Source organism: Calypte anna, chromosome 3 (genome assembly GCF_003957555.1).
Source record: "Calypte anna isolate BGI_N300 chromosome 3, bCalAnn1_v1.p, whole genome shotgun sequence".
NCBI classification, from domain to species: domain Eukaryota; kingdom Metazoa; phylum Chordata; class Aves; order Apodiformes; family Trochilidae; genus Calypte; species Calypte anna.
In genome coordinates, this window is record NC_044246.1 from 12,833,387 (window position 1) to 12,856,889 (window position 23,503).

Sequence of the window (23,503 nt, forward strand, 5' to 3'; positions counted from 1 at the left end):
TTTACCAGTAGTTTCTAAGTCTAATTTATTAGTTCTTAATAATTCTATCTTTTCTATTTGATTTTTTTTTCCCCTAAAACAGGATGATACCCCTTTCATCTCAGACACTGATGATGAATCTTCATCATGGCCAAACACAGGAATATGTGATCAAACCCAAATATTACCCAGTAAAAAAAGTGATTTCAGGAGAACAGTCAACTGAGGGCTCATTACCACTGAGACTGGGTCAGGATCAACTTGCATCACCTTTACAATGTAAGTACAGCTACAAAAGGTTTTGTGTTTAGGTTTGTGGGGTTTTTTGGGTTTTTGTTTGGTTTTTTTAGGGTCTTGAAAGCTTATTTTGTTTATTTGAATTGCAGTAACAATGAAAGACAGAAAAAGGTCAAAATAATTAAATATGTGGACGTTCTTAGCTTAGCAAATGCTTCAGCATTCTGTATCCAGTTGAGAGTCAAGACACATTTCCTGTATGAAAAAACAATTGAACCTGATTCACTGCTAGAATCAAAATGCTTTTTCTAGATGATAGTTTTTCCTTCAGATATAAGGTACTTTGTGAGCACTTGTTGGAGCAGGCACTATCCTACTGAATGTAGTCAGTGAAAGATGACAGTTCCTTTCAGTATGATGGATGAAGTTCAGGATTGTGGTCTCATTGGTGACTGTGTTTCTCTATATTTAATTTATTATATGTTTACAAACTTCTGCACAGGACGGAGGCTGCATGACAGTTTCTACTTCATACTTTGTACCCAGCTTGTGGCCTTGGCTCATACCCTGTTGTGTGGGGAACTTGAGGACAAGTTTTGGCTTAAAAGATGAAGAGCTTGATGAATTATGGGCTAGATAGATATTACAGAGTGTCTGCTGGCTTGATGTGGAGAAAAGTTCCTGCAGTTAAAATAATGAATTGATTTACATGAAAAGCTAAGGTACTTGCAGTCTTGTGACAGATGACTTCTGCTATAGCACAGAGAAATATGTTCTGCTGAGGGTTTAGGGATGAGTCTTTCTCTCTAAATCTCTAAATATGACTTATTTATGTGAATATCTTTGCATTTCTGCATTGCACATCCTTGATTTCTCCATTATACTTAAGTGCAAACCCCTGCTTCCTTTTCCTCGAGTGTAAGTTCACCCATGGTTAATTAAATCTTAGCTCTGTGGAAGGAACAGGGGGCAGCTGGAGATCTTTGGATTTACACTCTTCAGAAAGATGTTTAATCATGTTGTCAACATCAATCAATAGTCCTTTTTTGCTAATAAGATGCCACTGCTTTTCTCCCAGCCAGCTGTAATTTTTCTCCAAATAAGATATTAATGTCCACTGTATTAATGGCCATGGTTTGTGTCCCTCTGCCCTCATAAAGACTACACAAATCTCAGGTTGTACAGTTCTCCCAGTACCTGGAGTTACTGATGCTGGTTGGATTCAGGCCAAAAAATATTCATTTTGTCCCCTTCTTTCAGGCTGATTGAGTCAATTAACCTTAGATAACATTGACATTTAGTGTATCTTGCAAGTACCAAACTATCACTAAATGAATGTTTGTTACCAAATTCTAAGGAGCCCCTCAGTGAGCAGTGTGTTAGTAAAACACTGGACATTTATTGAAAAGCCTGTGATTTCTAAAACACCCAAAGGAGAGTTTTTGTGGCCTTGATAAAATGTGCTGTGATTTAAGTCTTGTCTCGGAGGTAAGATGCAGGACTAAGTCTGAGGCTATTTGTATAGTATTGAAATTTCTGACACTGGGCTTTTAAGAAGCCTCAAAAAGGTCACTTGCCCTGTTTTGCCTCCATTTCTGCATTTGTGAGGATGGAGTCAGGGACTGCAGTTTCTGGTGAAGTGCTCTAGATTTCTGCTAGTACACAGTGCACTTTGAGCTGTGTGTGAGTAGAGTTTAAGATTATGTATCTTGAGCTTGAACAGGACACCTAGAACATGGACAGCTATATCTATTTAGGATGGCTTCTGATTTCTAGAGGTGTTGCAAGGGACCAAAGATGGAAGATTACTAGTTCCCATATAAAAAAGGAGTGTTAAACTTCAACCTTCAGTATTTTAAGGTTAGGGATATTTGAGTTTGTTACAGTAATGTAAGATTGGAATGTGAAATTGTATGTCAGATGTTCTGTGATACCAATATGCAGTTCCTAGCCCTGTTTTGAACTCTGAGGGATAAGGTCACTGTGAATTATGTCATCCTTATGGCCAGGTTGATATTCATTGTCTAGTTAATATGAGGAAAATTCTGACAGTGGTTGATGATCCTGTGATATTTTGTCATTTATCTTAAATGTATAATCTTGGTACATGGCAGAGCCTCTTATTGAGCAAAGGAATCTGTACTGGCAATGTGGAGATTCTTGAAAAAGGAGAGAGGGGAAAAATACAGTAATGTTATAAAAAAGTGCAAGTCAGAAAGTTAGTATTCTTTTTTCTTTACCATTAAATATTTTTTTCAGAGAATACTTGGTGGCATCAAAAGTTCATAGTTACCAATTAACATAGGGTGCAAAGTAATTCAGTGGGTTTTTTTGTCTGAGCCTTTTTATGCATTTTATTTTAAAGTATTAACACTGTGACAAAGATTGACATCAGTGAAAGATATACTCGATATAGTATTTTTTTTCAGTTGTAGCTGCAGTTGATGATTATTCTAAATTTATGCAGATTATTTCAATCTCATAACATTAAATAGATAGATTTGAAACTGGAATGGGTGTCACTTCTGAAATAACTTTAGAGACAGATTGGTCTGGCAGAGGCAAAAGATATGTGGGCTAATGGTGCTTTTGGGAGAAAACTGCTCACCCTGAGAAGGTGCTGCTGGGCATCTTCTGGTTCATAGTGAGTTGTGTTGAATGTTCCACTATGGTGTTGCCAGATCAGCTTTTGGGTATGCTATGGTGAAAATGTTAAATGTTAGTCTCATGAAACATTAAAATTCATTTTAAATAAAGTGCCTTCTGGAACACTTATTCTGGTGTATTTATAAACTTTTTCATGTCTTTGATATGTTTCTGAAAACACAGTGTAATAATCTTAAAGACAGCAAAATAGTCTGTTATTTTTTACCTTTTAAAGTGAATTTTTACATATCAATAGAGCTTGAAAATTAAGTAATTTAGGTACAAAAATAACATTTGAAGTCATCTTGGGATGTGAAATGCAGTTACCATTTCTACTACCAAGCATTTTGCTATTTTGTGCTGTGGGATTTAGCCTTTTTTCCTAGACTAGCTACTATAATTAGTTATAATAACACATAATATATATAAAGCTTGCATAAGAATTCTCATTCATTGTGCCTAATGGAGGAGGCTGTTTAAGTTGTTCCCAGTGATTTTTTTTAAATTTAAAGTTTTGTTCTTTTAAAAACAGAACAAACCAAAAACTCACCCTGGAAATCATGTTAAAGATCTTGAATTAAATATTCTTATAGTCCACTGACTCATTTGAATTTTCAGAATAGTCACAATTTTACTCAAATAGGCATATGTGGCATACTCACATACTAGTCATAAGGGGGCAGAACTAATTATTAATACAGCTTTATTTATGTGGCTGTATATTGTGTTTTATACCACATTAAATACAGAAAGAGAAAAATCAGGACCCATAAATATGGCACTGCATAATTTTTTAAGAGCTGAAATGCTCTAAATCATCCATTGTTAAAGTTGTATACTTTAAATTATCTATTTGATTCTGTTTGATCAGTATGCTGGTATATTTAAGCTACTGAAAAATCAATCTTCAGATATCTTTGAGCAGAATTAGCAAATACTTAAAGCTTTGGAAGTTCAGAGCTTTCTCAAGCAAATGAAAATGGCTCTTGTTGGTTTGGCTGCAGATGCAGAGAGAAGATAAATATGACAGCGTCAGTAGGAAGACCAAATACATAGTGATAAAAATAAGCTTGCAGTGGAATTGGTATGATTAGCAAAGAATAACTGAAAAGGATGAGATCATGTGGATCTCAACATCTGTAATGTAAACATTAAAAATACTTCGCAGCATAGATGAGGCCAGCCAAACAGCCTGTTTTATATGAGCTCTCAGTATTTCTCAGGGGCTGCATTGCTTTCTTAAAAGTGCAGACCAGCACTTTATCTAGAATCTGCCTGAGGATTTGAAACCTCAGGGTTAAAAGTCCTCTAAGGGTCTAACAGTAGCAATGGCCTTAGCACGGAGATTTCAACTTTAAAATCCTATTTGCAACCTAGTAGGCTTCAAAGCATTAGAAAAATGATGCTTTCAGTAATTTAGGTAAATCTACCTCAAACATTTTCCAATACTCTTTTGTGTCACTGATAAATAGTAACCATTGGTCAACACAAGCTGGGCATGGATGTTATAAATACCAGTGCAGATCTCCCTGGCTTTGTAAATGTAATGCTGAAGAAAATAAATTGAAGGGAGTCTGTGCTGTTTATCTTGGTCTAAAATGTAAAAGAAATAAATATATAATTATGATTATTATATAATAATCAAATTTTAAGCTGAACATTCTTTTTCTGCACTTCCTTTCAACTCAAGTATTGTGAGAGCTGTATATTACAGCAGTAAGAGGTTAGGCAGTTCTCAGTTTCTCTCTGTCTACTTCTGGTGTTAAATGATTCTTCAGAAAATTCATTTACATATGTGCCTAATATTCCAACCTCAGATGCTTGCAGGGTGGTTTTTAGTGGCATTGTGTATTTTGCCTACCAAGCTAAACCAAGTGAAATTTCTGCTTTTGAAATCAGTTGTCTCTTGTTGCCTCAGTGTGTAGGACAGTTTTGCATACCCCTCACCAGGCTACAGCTCTCTATGTGTACAACAGTGCAGCCACCACTTCCCTGTCTTTGAGGCATGACATGTGAAATTAAATTAATTAGCACCTGAGGTCGCCAGAAGCTGCAAAAGGAAAAATCAAGAATAGGTATAGAGTACCCTACTCGCTGCTGGAATGTCATTGTGTGAAGTAAATAAAGCATGCATTTGTATAACAGTTATCCCAAGAGTTAAATATGTGTCTAAGAAGGGAAATGAGCTTAATCTGTTTATTCAGAAAGACAATAGGAAACGTATGTGAATTTTGCAGCTGAAGGTGCATGTCAAGTTTATACAGTTAAATAGTACGGAAGACTTTTTCCTTTAGGCAGATAAGGATTTTTTCATCTTCAAAATTCTTTTAAAAATGTATTAAGGACACTGTCTCCTTTCTATTTTCTATAAAAAATGAAATGTGTCTCAAATTAAAGTAGTACAGCTTGCATATTTGTTAATGAATATAAGTTCGTGGCACTATGGTGGAGTTGTGAGTGTTGTGGCTTGAAGCTGGACAAGTGTCCATGCAGGGGCATTAGGCTTAAAATCTGCACGTGATTCTGTGGGCAGCACTTAAATCCTTGTGTAAAGATGAAGCTGAAACAATCACATGGAAGTCGTGCAACTGTTCTAAGTATTGATACATTATATTGACTCATATTTTAAAATATAATTTTATGTCTGCTTATATACATGAAATAAGAAACTGTCCCACATCTTAGAATTGTGCAGAATACTCTTCCAATTCTGGCATAATAGCTTTCCTGCTCTTGGAAGCATAAAACACAGATAACTTAGAGGCACTCTTTCGTAAGTGCATACATAATTTACACATGCAGTTTTCACTGATTACTTCATATGTTGATTTAAGCAAAAGCAGGTGTTGCTTTGAAATTCCAATTTAAACTATTTTTGTGAAATTGCACTATGTGACACTTGCATCGTAATAATATTATTTCTCCATATGTAAGTATGGGTAAATAGCTGTAAAATACACAAATGCTTTAGTGTTAAAAAAATGCGTAGAGAAATTACATGTTCCATGTAAATGCATCTGTATGATTTGACATTCTACTACAGTTCAGTGTCTGTTGACGAGGAAAAAGCTCCTTTGGGTCTTCAGTGTGTTGGATATTTTACCCACCCTTCTTGGTGCTTGTTTGTGAAGCTGCTCTTCATTAACAGCAAAATAATTATCTAACTGGCTTGTGTTTGAGTTGAACAGTGGCAACTTTACTAACTAGAAGTTTTGGGAAATGTAAAGATAATTGAGGCATGTTAAGAGTAAACTGATTAAATGAGGTATAGCCAGCTGAATGAGGTGGGTAAGAAGAGAAAAAATGGTTGGGAGGCCAGCAAGCAGAATTAACTGAAACATCATGACACAGTTTCTTTGGTTGGAATGTAGTCAAATTCATGTCAGTCATTCATGGGAATTGGCATTTACATCTTACTCCTGAAGTTGTACAGAATCAAATACAAATAAGAAATAGGACAAGTGTATAAATATCAGGGACTTTCTCTATTGTCAAATGCAAAACATTTACATGTGTGTTCAAAGACTACTCCCCTTCAGGAGGCAGAAGAGGTTTTTCAGTGGCATTCTAAAAAGTTTAAGAAAATATTTTGGTACAGTCAGCATTAGGGTTAAACAGCACTGGGGTGTGGTTTTTTTTTTAGTGACAAAACCTAAACAATTTTAGTAAAGCATCTTTTTCCTCTCATTTACGATCATTACCCATACTGTTATTGGAAGACATGGCAATTCATAATGGCCACTTCAAGTTTGCATTTGAATCCCATGGGACTTAAAAATAAGAATCTAAGATCCAAATATAAATTAAATAGCTTAACTAGATTGACACTAATAAAGTTAACTCTACCAAATCAAGCAGCACAATTATTTTGCATTAAAAAGTAGAGTGACAAATTCTGAAAAAAACCCCAAACTTTAGCAAATGAGCATAGTTTATTTAGCAATTATAAAAGACTGTGGAGCTGTTTGAAATTCTTGAGACAGAACAATTCTGTATAAATGCCATCTACTTCACTCAATATACCAGAGCTGCAGGCATTTTAACAATACCCTTTCTAAGCTGTCTTTGTAATTGTTTGTGTATCCCCACAAAAGTACTGTATTTTTCTCAAAAAAGATGTTATGGCCCTGGATTCACCAATAATTGAATGTCTGTGTGGCAGGCAGAGGCTGCTGGTGCCTTTATAGGAACTAATTTAAATGGTATATTCACAGAAAAATTAATTTTCATCTCTCTGAACTTTAGAATATGGAGGCCAAGATTGATAAACAGCAGTGAAGGGAAAAATGTTGGAAAAACAGATTGATGATCTGGCAAACAGAATTCAAAACATGCTATAGCTAAGGGAAAACACAGACTGAGACAAATGCATCTCAACTCTTGTGATGAAAGAGAATTGGCTCCAAAACCAAAGATTTCTCAAGAAGAATAAGAGAAGAGGCTTTCCAGAAAATTCTGCAGGGGAAAACCTCTATGACGTACAGTAACTTAGATGGACACAGAGACTGAACCCACACAATTAAACATTAAAAGTCCTTTAGCCAGGCTAATTCCAGAGTTGCTGATACAAGTCTTGGATACCAAGAATTGATTCTGAATGTTGCAAGTAGCTAAGTCTGGTTTTACTCAAAGGAGATTTGAAAGTGCTCTTCTCTGTCAGTGCTGTCATCCATGCAAGAAGGAATGAGCAAATGTTGCCAAAAACATTACTGCATGAATGTCCTTTCATACCAAATGAAACTGAGGTCTCAGAATCAGTGACATCCTTTTTTCTGTCATCATTTTTTCCCTCTTCACAAAATTAAGGGAAAAAAAAAGATCCTGGCTTCATGCAGTGCTGAGAGAATATTTTTAAGGGTGATTCAGCATGCAGAGAGGGCTACGTTCATTTATAACTTAATTCCATGACGTTCTGTCCTTTGTCACTATTTACAGTTTGTTGACTTCCTTAGTGTTTTCAGTTTATTCCTTTCAGGAAATGGAATGTTAAGTTGAGTATAACTATTATTTTATAATTTTATTTTATAATTATTATTTTATAATTTTATTATTTTATAATATTTATTTAATATTAATTAAATTTTTATTCCCTAGTCTCCTGGGAATTGTGAATGCTTCAAGTGTTATACATAAGACTTGGTTTCTCATTTAAGGGAGCCATGTATGCTGGGGGGGAAGCTGTGACTCTATCAGGAGTTTATTTTCTAAAGAATGGAACTCGTCCAAATTAAGACTTGTCATGCTATCACAGAACAGGGTAAAATCTCTTGCCTTGTTTGTAAAAGATGCCTAGATAATTACCTTAGGCAAAATGCATAATTTCAGATTAGTGAGATCAGGTGAGAATGAGTCCCACTACCAGTGTATAAAGCCCTAATTCAGCTCTTCCTGAAAGAGTCCTGTTGATAAAGTTGGACTGTAATGGTTGTATTTAGCTGTTAATACTTAAGTATCAATTACACTAATAATGTGTGTTCATCTGTGCCCATCTGAGGTGCTGCATGGCTGCTTGTGTGTAAAGATGGTGACTTCACTTACCAGAGTTTGCAGTTTTTTCAGTAATACCTCCAGAAGCCTCCATCAGCGAAAAGTGGCTCGTGGGGGGCTGTGAAGTTCCTGCTGGTTCATTTACAGCTGAGATGACCATTGTGTAAAATGATTTTCTGTCTTAGATGTGAAGACAGTTGTCTGTGTTTGAATGTGGCTTTTTGGCTTTTATTTTCTTATCCCTCAAGTGAATGCCTTTTGGGTCCAAATGTGCTTTAGGTGCCGTAGAATCTGGGTGACTTAAATGGGAGCTAATATTTTGCTTACTTCCTACCTGGACCTACAGCTGAAGCACTTGTCTGCCTTTTTATACTTAGAGAGTGAGGGTAAACACTCCTGCAGGATTAAGCTCCCTAAGGGATGCTATAGTGTAGTCGGTGTGGGGTCTGGAACACAGCCATAGTGAAGAATCACACAGTTCCTCAATTAAATGTCTCTGAGCCCTGAAAGAATTTGAACCAAGCATACTGATGTCTTCAGCCTCAGTGTTTCCTGTTTAATGGGTTGGGCACATTCCTGTCCAGTGTACTGGTTGGGCTGCTTGCTCCACGCAATTCACTTCTCTGATCCCTTGTACAAGAGAACTAGGACTGATTAGTGGTATAAGTCAAGGCTAAAATTTAAGCTTTTTGGCATCATGTCCATTTGTGGATCTAGTCTGCACATAATAGCTTTAAAACAAACAGATTAAAATATACCCTACTAAAGTCAATTTAATAGAAATGAGGTTGTTGGTCAGACATTAACAGTTTATTAATAGATTTGGCTTGATACCTTTTTCTAGGGCATCCTAAACTATGTAAATGGTAGTTATATGTAGTTATATTTCTTATTACCAGCTATTGATTAGATTTTTTAAAAATTGCTTTAAACATGGAAAATGGCTGTGGTTCAAGATAGAATGTTTATTGCCTGAAGACTGCATCTGGAGAATCTTTGTAGTGGTAAAAATGACAAGGAAGACAAGAGGTGATTCATAAAACCTGTTGACAGAGATCCCTTGTTTCAAATTGGTGTAATTTGTGCATTATGCACTTTCATAGGATAAAAAAAAGAAAAAAAAAGCTGTCACTAAGAGTTTATCAGCAAAGGATTCTTGGGGGGCTTGTAAATGCAATTATTACTGTCTTTCTAAATAGTCTTGGCACTTGTGCCCATATGTGCTTCTTTGATACTTTTAATGACAGCCATCCATATAAAAGAAACCACTATAAGCCCATGTTGTAGACAGCAGAGTTTGTCAGAATCTGCAAAATTAGTGAAGAAATCCTAATTGAATAGAGCAAGTTTTGCTATAGAAAATAAATTGAAATGATAGACAGTTTGCCTTCATCTCTGTCTTAAAGCAAGATTAAGAGAACTGAAGAGTGGGTTACTTGCCTCTCCTAGAATATTAAAGAAAAAAAAGTCTTTATTTTAGGTATCTTGGATTAAATTAAGGTGGGTTGTCTTATTTTTTGTTTTAATGCTTTTTCTTGTATTTTTCTCAATAACAAAAAGAGAACCAGGACCTGTGAGGTGTACAAGCAGAATGTAACAAAGTTTCTGGAAAGGGCAAATTTGGACTGGCCTGCCTGGAAGACAGGCATTGTATTTTGAAGCCAGAAATGAAATTACCCAGCAGCTGTCTTGCCTTTTCCAATTCATCGAGTTTTCTGACTTGTTTGTGCATGTGGCTGTTAGAGAAAGAATAAGACTCATATTATGCCTTGCTTGCAGATGGGTGAGGTTTGAATGCAGAAGGCTTTACTCCCATGCTCAGATCAGAGTAAGGGCTGAGTTCATTCCTGCTAAGGTCATGTGAGGAATGTTCCACGTTTGCTTCGCTGGTCTGACATCTGTATCAACAGATTGGAAAGGGTTTTGGGAGATCTGTGCCCCTTTGGCCTAGCCTGCAGACTGGCTCTGATGCACTGCTGGGGAAGAAAAATAAGTTGTACCAAGAGAAGCATTTAGTAATTCTGCTGCTCTTCCCAATGCTCATCAAACTTCAGCTGCAATATTATCAGGTTTTGGACAGCACATTTGAAGGAAGTTGGGGACAAAGTGAGTAGTATCAAAAGAAAAGAAACAATGAGGTCTGCAAAATATGGTCTGTTACACTGAAAATGTTTCGATGGTTTTGGTCCAGAGAAAACGCATCATAGGGATGTTCACAGTAGCAGCCTTGAAATATGTTAGAAATAGATCTGTAAGAAGAATACAGTTTTGTCATAGCAGGGTTTTGAGAACAGGCAGGAGAAACATTTTGTGTAATGCTGCTTTTTACCTGTGTTGGGAAAAAGAAGAGAGGGGATATTAGGTGATCTCTCAAGAGTCTCTTTCAGTCCTTCCTGTGCCTCGCAAGGGCTGTGTTCCTTTCATTGTGTAATCTGAAATTTAGGGATGATCTACCTCTGGTCTGTATGCGAATCTAGTGTGTGTTGATATCTTTTTCTTTTTTTTTTTTTTTCTTTTTTTTAATGAAAACTTATTGGGTTCAGTGCAGAAGTAAGGTGTTACGAAAAGAGAGTAGTGTATATCGTTCGAGTTACTAATAGAAAGCCTACAGTTTGCTCACTTTCCTTTCCTGAGGAGATTTGCCTCAGTATATTTGTCATAAGTGAAATTGTTAAAAAAAAAAAAGCCCATAAACCCTTTAAAAGTAGAGTCAGAAAGAAGTTTTATGCAAGGATTATGGGAGAGGTATGTGTAAGCTCTATCAGCCGAATCCACAGTATAAGCCACTGCTTGTGATTTTTATTATGAATCCTTTTGATTAGATCACTGTGAAGCACCAAAATGTTATATGAACAGTAATGTAATATTTTTCCAATGCATTGAAGTATTTTCTTTGCCCCATTTGACGTATAAGACAGTACTGTGTAGTCATTTCTTAATACCAGTTCTGCTTTCACTAGTGTTGCTGGCCCATTGTCTTGCAAAACAGGGACATGCCACAAATCTCAGATCCACTAGATGTATTGAATACTGTCTGGTTAAAGCTTTGCAGAATGCTGTAGCTGTGAGGCCACCATAAAACCAAGAAACAAGTTTATAGAAGTTCTTCTAGAAAGAAACAAAAACTGAGTAATGTTACAGACCAAGGGACTCAGGAAATTGAAGAGGAATCCTTCCCCATATCCAACTCTGCCCAGGCATGGCCATGTGAACCATCGTGACCACTTGAATCTAAAACCTGCTTCCTGCCTTGTCTTCACTCATTCTGCTGGTGCAGGAAAAAAAAATCCCCAAACCAGTTTATCCTGGTGAAGAGTGGGGGAAGAAGAGAATCTATGAAGAAATCATTTTGCTTACATTTTCCATTTCTCCTGCGGTTGTTGTTAAATCATAAATTTATCACAGCAGGAGCTTTCCATGTTCATAATGTTATATCATAGTGAGTTACAGAGATGGAAAGAAAATCACATACACGTGGTGCCAACTTCCAAATAAAATCTCATCACTTTACCCAGGCATCTTTCTTTTTTGAACTTGGCTCACGAAAGTTAACTGATATTTGGAAATTATGGGTACATTCTTCCACTGATCTCCTTTGACAGATGTACCTAAGAGTTTGTAGGTTTATGTGAGCCTGGACTAGGAGGCCAGATAATGGTGCAGTTGGCTGAGCCCTCCCCATAGTGAATTTGCTGCCTGCCTCACGGATGAACCTTTAGCCACGATTATTAATCCTAATTGTCCTATCCTTTTTAAAACAATAGTCTCAGTTTATCTCTAGTTCTGTCATTTTTTTCAGTAGCTTTTCTATTTATTTGGTGACTGTATCTTCTGCTTTTGTTGTCTTTCATGAGGCTCATTTATTTATTTGGTCTCAAGTTTGTATTTCTTTGATTTGGCATTATACTTAATAACCGAGTGAGGTTTCATTTCCCTATGTTTAAAATTGGTTTTGAATAGTTTATATTTCTCATATATATTGTAAAAAATATTCCAAATATGTTGCAGTGCTATAGCTCCCTAATTTTTTTACATAAATTAATTTGAGATAATTAAGTTGCAGATCTTGTAATGGCTGTTGTCATGTCTATGTTGTAGTGGCATCATCAGTAAAGCTTCTGGAGTTTAAAGAAGAAAACAGCCTGTATGCTACCTTGAAAATGCACTCTCCTCCTTTAATATGACCTAACCAAAAACCAAGAGATGCCAAGGCTATAGCAGTAATAAGTTTTTTATCTTGAAACTGTGGCTTTTGACATTAATATTGTAGAGCCAGCTAAGAGGTATTGAAGGATATAGTTTCTCATTTAGAATTATATCATCCGCTCCTTGGAAAAGAGGGGAAAAACACAACCAAAACCAAACCGAAAAACAACTGCAGAATAGAACAAAGGGAGAGGATTCAAGGAAGTCCAAGAGTCTAACTTTGTAACAGAGTTTCTGCCAAAAGCTTCCTTTTGGGAAAGGAAGGGTTTGTGTTCTGTTTTCAATTTAAATCTGCATGTATTATGCTTACTCTTAAGGTCTTTGGATGTGTGAGGATAGTACTGTTTCTGTAGGTACAGCTACAGAGAAGGATTAAGGTAATGCCTGTCTCTTGAGTGACTTCCTCATACACTGCTTAATTTTCAGCTCAGAGGCCATCATTAGCTTTTATCCTTCCTAGATGTCTCCAGAATTGTGGAACTTAAAAGCTGTGGCCTGTAAGGCAAAGTGAACAAAATAAGTTTCATAGTTTTCATAAATCTGAGAAAGATGGACAAAATCTTCCCATGTTAAACAAATATGAAGCTGTTTTATTTCTGTCTCTTTGCAACAGGAATATCTGTGAGAACTGAATTAATTTTCTATCAAAAGCATTGCTGACTAATGATTTGAACATTTGTGGGGGCTTGGGCTTATATCACACTGTTTTCCCAGACTATTTATTTCCCTAAAAAGCTGCATTTAAATATTCCTTCATGGATACTCTTTACCTCTATATATACTGGCCTATGTTTTTCAAGGTACTGTTCAACTTTTCTTCCTGTGATGTTACTCCCAAGATTACATTTTTGTACCCAAAAGGAGTAAGAGGCAGACTTATGTTGGTAAAATCTGAGCTACTTGATGAAAATTAAATTTAAAATATTGGGATTTTTTAAACATTTTGTCCAAATTTTGCTACAGCTCAAGATTTAACAATGTAGTACAGAATACTATGAAGGAGAATTGTTCCAATTATACTGGTAAAACCAAACTGAATTTTTTTTTTTTTTTTTAGCTAAGTTGGAAAACTTGTGTATGTCCTCCAATTCTGGTTTTTACGGGGTAGGCAGGACTGATTTTTGTGACTCAACTAACCATGTTTTTTTAATTAGATCACATCCTAAAGGAAAAATGTTACTGAAATATCTGAAAATATAAAATGGATTTGGCTTTTCTAGGGAAAAAAAAAATTATACAAATGGAACACAAAGGTGGCTATATTGCTTGTGAAGCTGTGTTTAACAATAAGAAAGCTCAAGTGTTTGAGCCTCAGCAGTTCATAAGCCACATGTCTATTCACTCGGAAAGGTGTATTAATTTTTGTAAGAATTGTTTAGCATCCAAGTATTCTGGGTATCTTAAACCAATTGAAATCATAATAGTAGCCTTTAATTGAAATGGTGTTTTCCTGTATCTGTCTGGGCTGTCTGGGCTTTTTCTAACTATTGTATAGGGAGAATAAGGTGGGAGCATCTGTACCACAGATGCTATTCAAATAGAGCAACATCTTTACTGTAGACAAAACAATTGGCAGGGTTGTTTTAATTTGTTTATAAAGAGACACAATTAAGGCAGTTTTACATTCTTTTAAAGTGGGATGATTTTTGTTGTTCTCTTTGATTTTAAAAAACAAGTTTGTCCAGAGGGTATTTCATAAACTAGGTTAGATAAATAGCCACCAACTTTTTTATTTTTATGATGTGAGAAACAAGGAGATTCTTCTGTCTGGCATCATTTCTTGAGATTGGTAAGTTTGATATCAGTATTTATTAATAGTTGCCATATAGATGTTGTGATACATTTATAAGAGCATTCTGAATTTATTAGTAAGTGTGCAGAGAAAAAACTGTTTTCTTGTTAATTGTGAACAGAAATTTTTTCCCCTGATTTTACTAATGAGCATTTAATTTTTTTTGTCAAGTGCATCTGTTCCTAAATTAAATTCTATAATGAGAAGCTCTTCTAATGATCTTAATTTAAAATTCATGTTGGCTCAGTCTTCATTATGTTTTTTTTAAATAATTGTAAGGAAAAAAGAGAATATAACCATCTTTTATCTCTGAGCTCAGAAGCAGTATTTCAAGTATTGATACATTACTCCCCTTTTTCTCTGTCTGAGCTATTTATTACTTAATCAAAGGCTGACAGCAGAGCTCAGTCTATAATATGTAAATCCTCGTGGAAAAATAATGCCAAAAAAACTGTGAAAAAATAGGTCCAGGCAGCTGCGTCACAAGGTTTGACCACTTCGGGCTGGGGTGCCAGGAGATTTGAGACAGATGTTTTCAGACATGCCGCATGCCTAAAACATTTCCAGGGGTCGAGCTACAAATAGTGACTTAATAAGTGCAGAAACAGGAAAAGTATGCAGGAGGACAGAAGAGTTTATTCACCCCTAGGTACACAGCCAGCCTCTTTACATTACATCTGCCTGTCAGGGTTGGCTATTTAAGCTGTCATGCCCTTGGTATTGCTCTTTGTCTGCCTGTGAATAAAGTGCAGCATTGTGATTACTAATCCCACTCCAGTGACTTGACTTTAAATGTGGTTTTGGAGCGGATCCCGGAGTTCTGTTTGCTAAGCTTCCTACTCCTGTTTCAGAGACACCACTGGAGATCTATGAGAGAGAGCATTGCAGACTGCCCTCCTCCTGTAGACCTGTCGCCTTTTTCTCCCCCTCTTTTTTTTTTTTTTTTTCCTCTCTCTCTCCTGTTGTTGTTGTTGTTATTGGTTTTATTGGGTTTTTTTTCCCCAAAATTTTTTTGAAGGAAATCAATGGATATCAAAGTGATCTGTTTATTTTTCTTTTTTTCATTGCCTCCACTGACAGTGGGAAATCACACTGGTCGCATCAAGGTGGTCTTTACACCCAGCATCTGTAAAGTGACTTGTACCAAAGGCAACTGTCAGAACAACTGTGAGAAGGGAAATACCACCACCCTCATTAGTGAAAACGGACACGCTGCTGACACTCTGACAGCCACTAACTTCCGAGTAGGTAAGTACCCTGAAACTATGTTTGTCCTTAGCTGTCCTTTCTTGCCTAAGAGAGGGAGGAGATGTTTTGTTATTAATACCAGTTGTGCATCTGTTAGTCTTTGTTTGGAGGGCTGTGCTGAGTAGGAACCATTGTATGTTAGAAAAGCTTTCTGGTATCCTTCGGAAATGTTCCCAAAAGTTCCTTTTGTGTCATAGAGAAAAAGTCCCATATTTTTCATCTGAATTTTCAGCTACAGGGCTACAACATACTAGGCTGAGACTTTTGGTAAAATTCACCCCTCGTAGTTGGTGTTGGTAAATAGAGAAAATGTCAGATTCCACAAAAAATTCTGTTTCCTATTTTTCCTTGTTGAACAGGTATCAAATGCACATAAAATCTAGATAACACAGGGAATTTGTCTTTAAAAAATTGTTCAGGAGTTCCTTAAAACTGCAGTGCCTTTAAAAATACATCAGCTTAAAACTTGTTCTTGCAACTAAGAATAAATCAAATTTAATGTTTGTAATTTTTAGACACTGAAATAATGTTAAGTGGATTTACGTTATCGAAGCCAGTTATTTCACTGTTATTGTTTATTCTTTCTGCTTGCTCAGTAAGAGTATCAGCCCTATGCCTGTCTAAATCCTACAGCTGTTTGATTGTTGAAACAGTTTCCCCTGAAAGCTGTCTAGGATAATGATTAGCATATTTTAACTGTACACTGCATGTCGGTCAGAATTTCTGTGCAAGTATTAGTCTTGTAGCTGAGAGAAATATGGATATCTGGATGCATACCTAAGCACTTCAAAATTTGTTGTTTCACATTATGACATCCTTAACTACTCTTGAAAAGCATTTTCTTGTCATTCTGGAAATATGATAGTATCGTTTTCTAAAAAAAGCTTCCAAAATTAATTATTATGCCAATTTATACTCAAAGAATGCCAGATATGAACACTGTAATTTTAGTCTCCATCTAGTATAAACATAATGTCAGGCAGCACTGAGGCTGGCCAATACTGCCCTTTTTAAAGTGCACTCTATTTCAGGCTCTGAGAGAAGGAAAAGCTATTCCAAATTATTCTTTTCCTCCAGACAGACGATACAAAGAGCAGTTCCCTCTCTTAGCACTCCTTCTGGACTATCACACTATGGGTGAAACTTCTTGAAGTAAATAACTCATTCCTTGATATGTGCATTTTTGTTTTAATTACAATAAAAGCTGTTTTAGTAGAGCAAAACAGCACATCTTGGGTTTGTTTTTTTAAGGCATTAAAAAAAGGATTTTGTAAAGGAATGGTAAATCAAATACTTTAAACTGGTGTTTACTGTCAATAGAGATTTTCACCAATGTTTTGGCAAGAACCACAGCTAAGTAAGTTTTATGTTTAAGTTTCTGACTACTGAGAAAGGACAAGGCTATTCCCCCCTCCTTTCATTTGACCTAGTTTTTAATTGAAATTATGAAATGCTGAGAACAGGCAGTCGTGTAATTTGTCTGCTGTGTAAATCTGTGCTGTAACACGACCTTCTGTCAAATACTTGGAAACTTGGAGAGTGGAAATCGTCCTGTGAAGACGTGTTCCACACCTTCCTTCCTGGCCTCAGGCCATGCAGCTCATGAGGCACTGTGTACAATAGGCTGCTAGAAATATTCAACAAAAGGAACTCATAGTACTATTTGATGGAAAGATAGGGGAGTGTTACGTTTAAAAAGGTATCAAAACAAGTCACTACACATGTATAGGGATTCTTAACCTGCCTGTAGCTGTCTTTCTTCCCTATTACTTTTAAAAGACGAAAAGCGTTCAGTAGATCTTTAGGTACTGTCATCTGTATTGAACATGAGTAAGAAAGAGGTCTAAACTATCACTTCAGGACTCTAGTTAATAATAAGAATGCTGAGTGAACTTAAATTCTTAATAGTCAAAGAGGAGAGATTCTATACCTGTAGACTCTGTTCTTTCACTGTTCATAACTTTAGAAGCTTTTGATACAGGCTTTAAAATATATACTGATGAAATAGTTTTGATATCTGTTCTACTGTTTTCTCTCCTTGGCTTCGGCTTGTCCTGATAGAGGAGTCTCCTGGATACATAAAGCAGAAGTAATTTAGGTCTTCTGAGAATTTATTTTTGTTATACTTTTAACATCTGTATTATATTTTGCTTATGCTTTTTGCTTTTAAGTTCCTTTTTAAAACTTGTTTACTTAGTACTTATCTAGAATGCGTGGAAAATTCTTACTCTGATAATTTTACATTTTAAAAGTGCAACCATGAAGCAGAATTGTCCTGTCAGAAAATATATACAGCAGGCAGTTCTTTTTCAGTGTGGAGTGTTTTGGTTTGGTTGGTTTCTCTTGTTTGGTTGTTTTTTTGTTTGTAAGCACTCATTCTCTCTAAAGCCAGAGTAGGTAAACTCACATTCCCCATTTGAAAACTAGCTCCTATTACTAATTACAGATATGTATTGTTAGTGGAGAAATTAGGAAACTGCTTTAGCTTGTTAGCTACTCAAGTATTTCCATGGGTTATTTCAGATTCTTAAAGTTTGCTCAGTTTGTCATTTCAGCTGAAGCTTGTTACTAGTTAGCCCAGGCAAGGAACAAATCCTGTTTCCCAAAAATTTTATTAGATGTGGACAAACTATTAAAAAGAAAATCCCATTACAATAAAGAGATTGGGGAAATGAAGCTTCTCAGGTAGCTGAGATTTTGGCTGCTCTCATGAAGAGCTCTGGCATTTCAATTGCAGGTAATGAAAGCTTAGTATTTAAAAGGAAGGATCTCCTAGATTGCCAGTCTGCTTTAGTGAAACTTCGGAGGGTTTTGCATTGTGTGAACAGGATAAATTGCATAGTGAAACTAACCAACTTCCAGCATTTCATTGGCTTGGGGAAAGAAAGCATTTAGCCTGAGTGGAAACTTCTGCTGAATAGATGATTCTCATCATTCCGTTGGGTTGATGCATGTGCAGTTTGTATGGTATTTCAGTCCTGACATATCCACAGAGACTTGTGAAACAGGATCAATACATGTGAATAGGAAAGGATGTGTATAGAATAACATACGAGGTTTTTGTCTCATTCACTGTCGTAGTTACTCAGTGACATGTCCTCTTTCTCCTCAAAATTATTCCACATTCTAAAATACCTATTTTTGAAATTATTTTTTTCTTTGTAAGAAGTGGGAGGGCAGTGACTAGTTTGTAACTGTAAAATGAAACGGTAAGGAATTAGGAAATGCCCAAGTTAATGTCCTTCATATTCTTTCATATTTATTCCCTATTGTGCATACGTATTCAATTATAGATTTACATTTTATTTTTTTCCACAGGATCCCTGCCTCATTCATTGTAAGGCAATGTCAGAACTTAGTAAAGGAAGCAGTCATGAAATGCTTAGGTTTACATTTGCTGTTCAGTTGCAGCCCTGCATTCTCCTTTGAAGTGGTTCATTCAAACTGTTATAAATGAGAAGTTAAAAGCATTGCATGCTATTCAGTAGAAGTGGATATCTTTCTGTAGAAATTTTGTGTCTGAGCAGTTGCCTGTAGCTTTGTCAAACTTGGGAATAGCAGCATTTTGCAGATGGAGGCCAGGAAGAGCTTAGGAATTTTTTCCCAAGACCATCAGAGACTGTTGTGGCAGAGGTGGTGATAGAAATATTGCTCTGCTACTCCCCTTTATGTCACTCTTTAACACTCATCAGTATCTCTTCTTTTAACATTCCCCTTCCCTTTTCTTTTGATCACTCTGCATCTAACCATCAAAGTTGTCCTTTCTTCTGGTGCAACTGTAGCTAACTTAAGCCATTATTGAAGATTAGGTAATATTTTGCTCTGTGATTGCCCTTGATCAAAGGGCAGATTTTTAGGAACTTGTTACGTTGAATTTCAGTGATACATGAAATGATTCTCCTACAGCTTCACTGGTCGTTTCAGGGAAATGTTGTGAGGTTGATGGTGATGTCATGTGTGTGTTGTGGTCTGCAGTCTGTGTGAACTGTTCCTCCTGAGAGACCAGCAGAGAATGAGATGTTTATCCATCCCCCTTTCTTCTAATCTATAAAAGGCCAATTTGTCTCTGGCTATATAATAACATGGTAATAAGGATCCACCAGAGCTAAGTTGGAGATGTGGTGTCATGGTGTCCAAACTAAAAAAATTTATTTGGCCCTTCATATTTTGAAGGGTGAGATAGATTTATTTAGTTATAAATGTAAAACTTTCACAAGGGACCACGGTGATCTGCGTATCCTGTAGCCTATTGCTATAACGATCAAACTATTGCCTACTGAATTTTAGCACTTTCCCTATTGAAATTTTGTATTCAGAAAAATTCCTGTTTTAGTGTATTGACTCTATACAAATAGTTTTGAATAATTAAGGTTGTCCAGAAGTTTCCAGTTATGTATAGACAGATTTTCAGGAAGCAGCATAAACATTTTGCTCAAGTTTTATTTGTGGTTTTGTTGAAAGTAATTAAAATTAAGAAAATTAAAGAAAATTTGATCAATATATATTAAAATAGATTATTTAAAAGGAATTTAGTAAAAAGACTCACTATGTAATTATTATACTAACAGAATTTCATATCTAGAAGAGTCTAGAAAGCATAATGTTTCAGAAATGTGAAAATGTAAAGCAGCTATTTTACAAAAAGTTAATAGCATTTCTGAATTTTATTCAGGTATACATGACAATGGATTCCTGAAAATGCTGTAGAAAGTTTGTTGCTCTTTATTCAAGCACTTTTGGTCTCAAAAAATAAGGTTTTTTGCTCTGTGTGATACATACGACACATATCCTACTACATTTAAAAGGTACTGTAAGACTGAAATTTGAGGAAGATTATTAATACCATTTGGTAAATAATATCAGCAGGCAAAATTGATTATCTAAAGACTTGCATGCCTGGGAAAGCAGATTAGAAGACTAAAACCTTGCAGAAGTATTTGTTCAGATCTGCAATAATTTAAAGATACTTTGGGCAACTTGTGAGGTATACAGTGTTCAGTGTCCTGCCCATTTTATTTTCATCTCTTTTGTTTGCTGTGCTGGGTTTAGTAAGAGTTATTAGAATGGCAACACGTTAGGAGAGATGCTTTCTTCTCTGTTATGATGTTCACTCCTTGTGAATGGTTTCAGCCAGGGCCAGGGTAGATGACTCGTGTCAGATCTATGTAACTTGTGCTCCAGCAAATCACGATTCCCATGGCTTCAGCTGAGACTTAGCAGATGTAGATGGAGCTTCTCAAATGGAGGATTTAAAAGAATTGTCAATTAATGTCATGGAGGAATTTTTAAATTCCTTTCGGTAACATAATTGAGGAGAATGTGGTTTTTTTAAGTGCTTTGTTTTCAATTTGATTATGTTCCATCAGACATCCTAATTTACGAGGATTTTATTTCTGGAAAAACTGCATAGCTCAAGATCAGGCTGCTCTTCTTTTACTCGTGTGTTCTCTGTGGGTAAGCGTGAAGTGCTTCTTTGAAATATCTTTGGTTTTTTGTTCTTGAACTTGCTATACTATCATCCCGTTCTGAAGCAATTATTATCCAAAAGCCTTTCTATCCCCTTAGTATTATCAGTTAAATCTTTTTATTCTGTCTAGAGGGGCTACCTTGAAGCCTTATTTGGTAAAAGTTTTGTTTCTGCTGTTCCTGCAGTAATTAAAATTTCCACTCACTTGGGCTTTATTGTTTTATGCATTTTACTGCCAGATAAACTTTTTTTTTTCTTTACAGACACTGGGAGACACTTCAAAATCCAGAATTCTTGCACCCCTTACTTAAAAGGTTAACTTTAAACTTTCAATAATCAATCAACTGTCAGAGTGTCTCAAAGGAAAAAAAAAAAAAAAAAAAGAACAAGACAATAGAGTTAATTCATTGTTTTAGATGGTAATTTGAAATTTAATATGTATAAATTATGACCATGCTGGAAATATATATTCATGCAGCAGCATTGTAACAGCTGTAGCAAAATGAAGGCCAAGTGCTTTTCCTCAGACACTGAAGTGAGTGGCTAAAATAAGAAGAAAGACAAATAATATTGGAACTATTTTATGAATTTTTTATATCCTCTGCCTTATAGAAGATACTAGGAAAAAGATATTTCTGTATTCCGAGCAGTGCTCAGGGTTTTAATGCATTTTCAATTATTGGTCACCTATACTCAAATTACAAAGAAAAATAGTATCTTAAGGACTTTATTGGTTCTGTTGATATTCACATCTGTTCAGAAGGATTGCTTTCTTTTCCCTATATATTTATCAGTACTTGTCATCAACAAATAGTTCTGGTTTCTACTATACAGCTTGCAGCATCTGTGAGCTCTTTCTTCATTATCTTAAAAAAAAAAAAAAAAAGTTAAATTTTACGTCTTCCCCTCTAACAGAGGCTAGTTGCTAATTTAAAGAAAACATTGTTTAGCCAGGTGACTTTAATGAGACTGATCTTAAGAAAAGCCAGTTAGCATCTCATTTCTCCTCCCTTGTTCACCTTAAGGACTTCAGACCCCCGCTGCAAAGCAGAAGTCCCTTTGCTCTCAAGACAATCACCAGACTGTGTACTATAGAGAACACAGTTTTTGGATGTGCAGTCATAGGAAAAACCACAAATGGAAATGATACAAAATCCACACCTGCAGCTGTTCAACAACACATGGAGTATGTTTCCCTCAAAGATAAAGGAAAACAGAACGCAAAGTGAAAATGCATAATGCTTTATTTTACTATATTTGGTTTTCATTTATGGGGATTAGTTCATGTACATCTGACTTGAAGTGCTGTAAAAAGAGAACTGAGTACATTTATTTGAATTATGACATTGTTGCATATTCAAATAAACATGCTATCTTGCACAGCTCTCATTTTGTTACTGCTAAGCCAAATGTCTTTGCACATACCTCACTGAAGATCAAGTATATGCCATCTTTGGTTTAAAAAATAAGACATTGTCTTTGTATTGTGCAAGCATGAAAGAGACATAAGCTGAAATATTATATTTCTGCAATTAGTATGTGACCATTGTCTCTTTTCCATACTGTTTCATTATATTAAAGTCATCTTGTTGTGTTAGATGCTGTAGATGTAGGTGCTAGAAGACCATTTTTCAATCTAAATAGAAATTACATAGGTCCAAGAATGCATTTTGTGACTACATGGACAAAGGGATTTCCTGTAACTGCACTTTTGTTGCATGGGGTCAGGCACAGCACTGTGGTGTGGTGCTTCTCAGGGGGGTTGTATGCAGCTCAGGGAGTTGAGTGCAAGGTGTAATTGCTTGATTGACATGACCAGTTAGAGCCTGTATTTTAGGTTTACACAGCTTATGCAGCATTTTTTATACAGCTATTACATGTTGTTAGAAGTGTTGAAGTCGTGTGTTTTTATAATGGATTTCCAACGGTACATTCTCCTTCATTATCCTTCCTACTCATTAGCACTGACTCTATCCCTTTCCTCCTTCAGAACTCCAGAATTTGAATCTTTTGCTTTTCACTGGTCTCCTATGACCTAATTTATTACTCAAACTCTGAATAATCTGCTTCCCAGTATTTTCATATTGTGTCAGCTCCTCAATGTCAACTCCCAAGAAAACTTTCCAGTTTCTTGTGATGCAACTGGTGCCAGAAAATCTTAGAAAACTTACCTTTTGAATGTTTTAAACTAGACCAGGAAGGTCTGGATTCTGAGCCAATATTTGTGTGTTTATGGGTATCCACTTAAAAGAATCTTTGCCTATTTATTCTTCATTTAAACTTTTATTCACCACAAAAATGAGCACTGTGGTAATGTTACAGTAATCAGAGAGCAGTCTCCGGATGTTTGGAAATGATGGAAGTTTTCCTAGTGACTACAGGTTCTGTGCCTTTTTTAATTCTAAATATAATTTTGTTATTGGAGGATGTCTAATCCACTG

The 23,503-nt window shown here is 35.9% G+C and overlaps 1 protein-coding gene across 9 annotated transcripts in view; it reads left to right on the forward strand.

The window, feature by feature from the left end:
* Positions 1-23,503, forward strand: part of LTBP1 (latent transforming growth factor beta binding protein 1) — a 179,312-nt gene that overhangs the window by 46,721 nt on the left and 109,088 nt on the right. For all 9 annotated transcript variants that reach the window (XM_030446778.1, XM_030446768.1, XM_030446769.1 and 6 more), the window contains exons 4-5: positions 83-258; positions 15,428-15,595. In XM_030446778.1, coding sequence (XP_030302638.1) covers positions 83-258; positions 15,428-15,595 — 344 coding nt within the window. The remainder of the gene's footprint in view (positions 1-82; positions 259-15,427; positions 15,596-23,503) is intronic.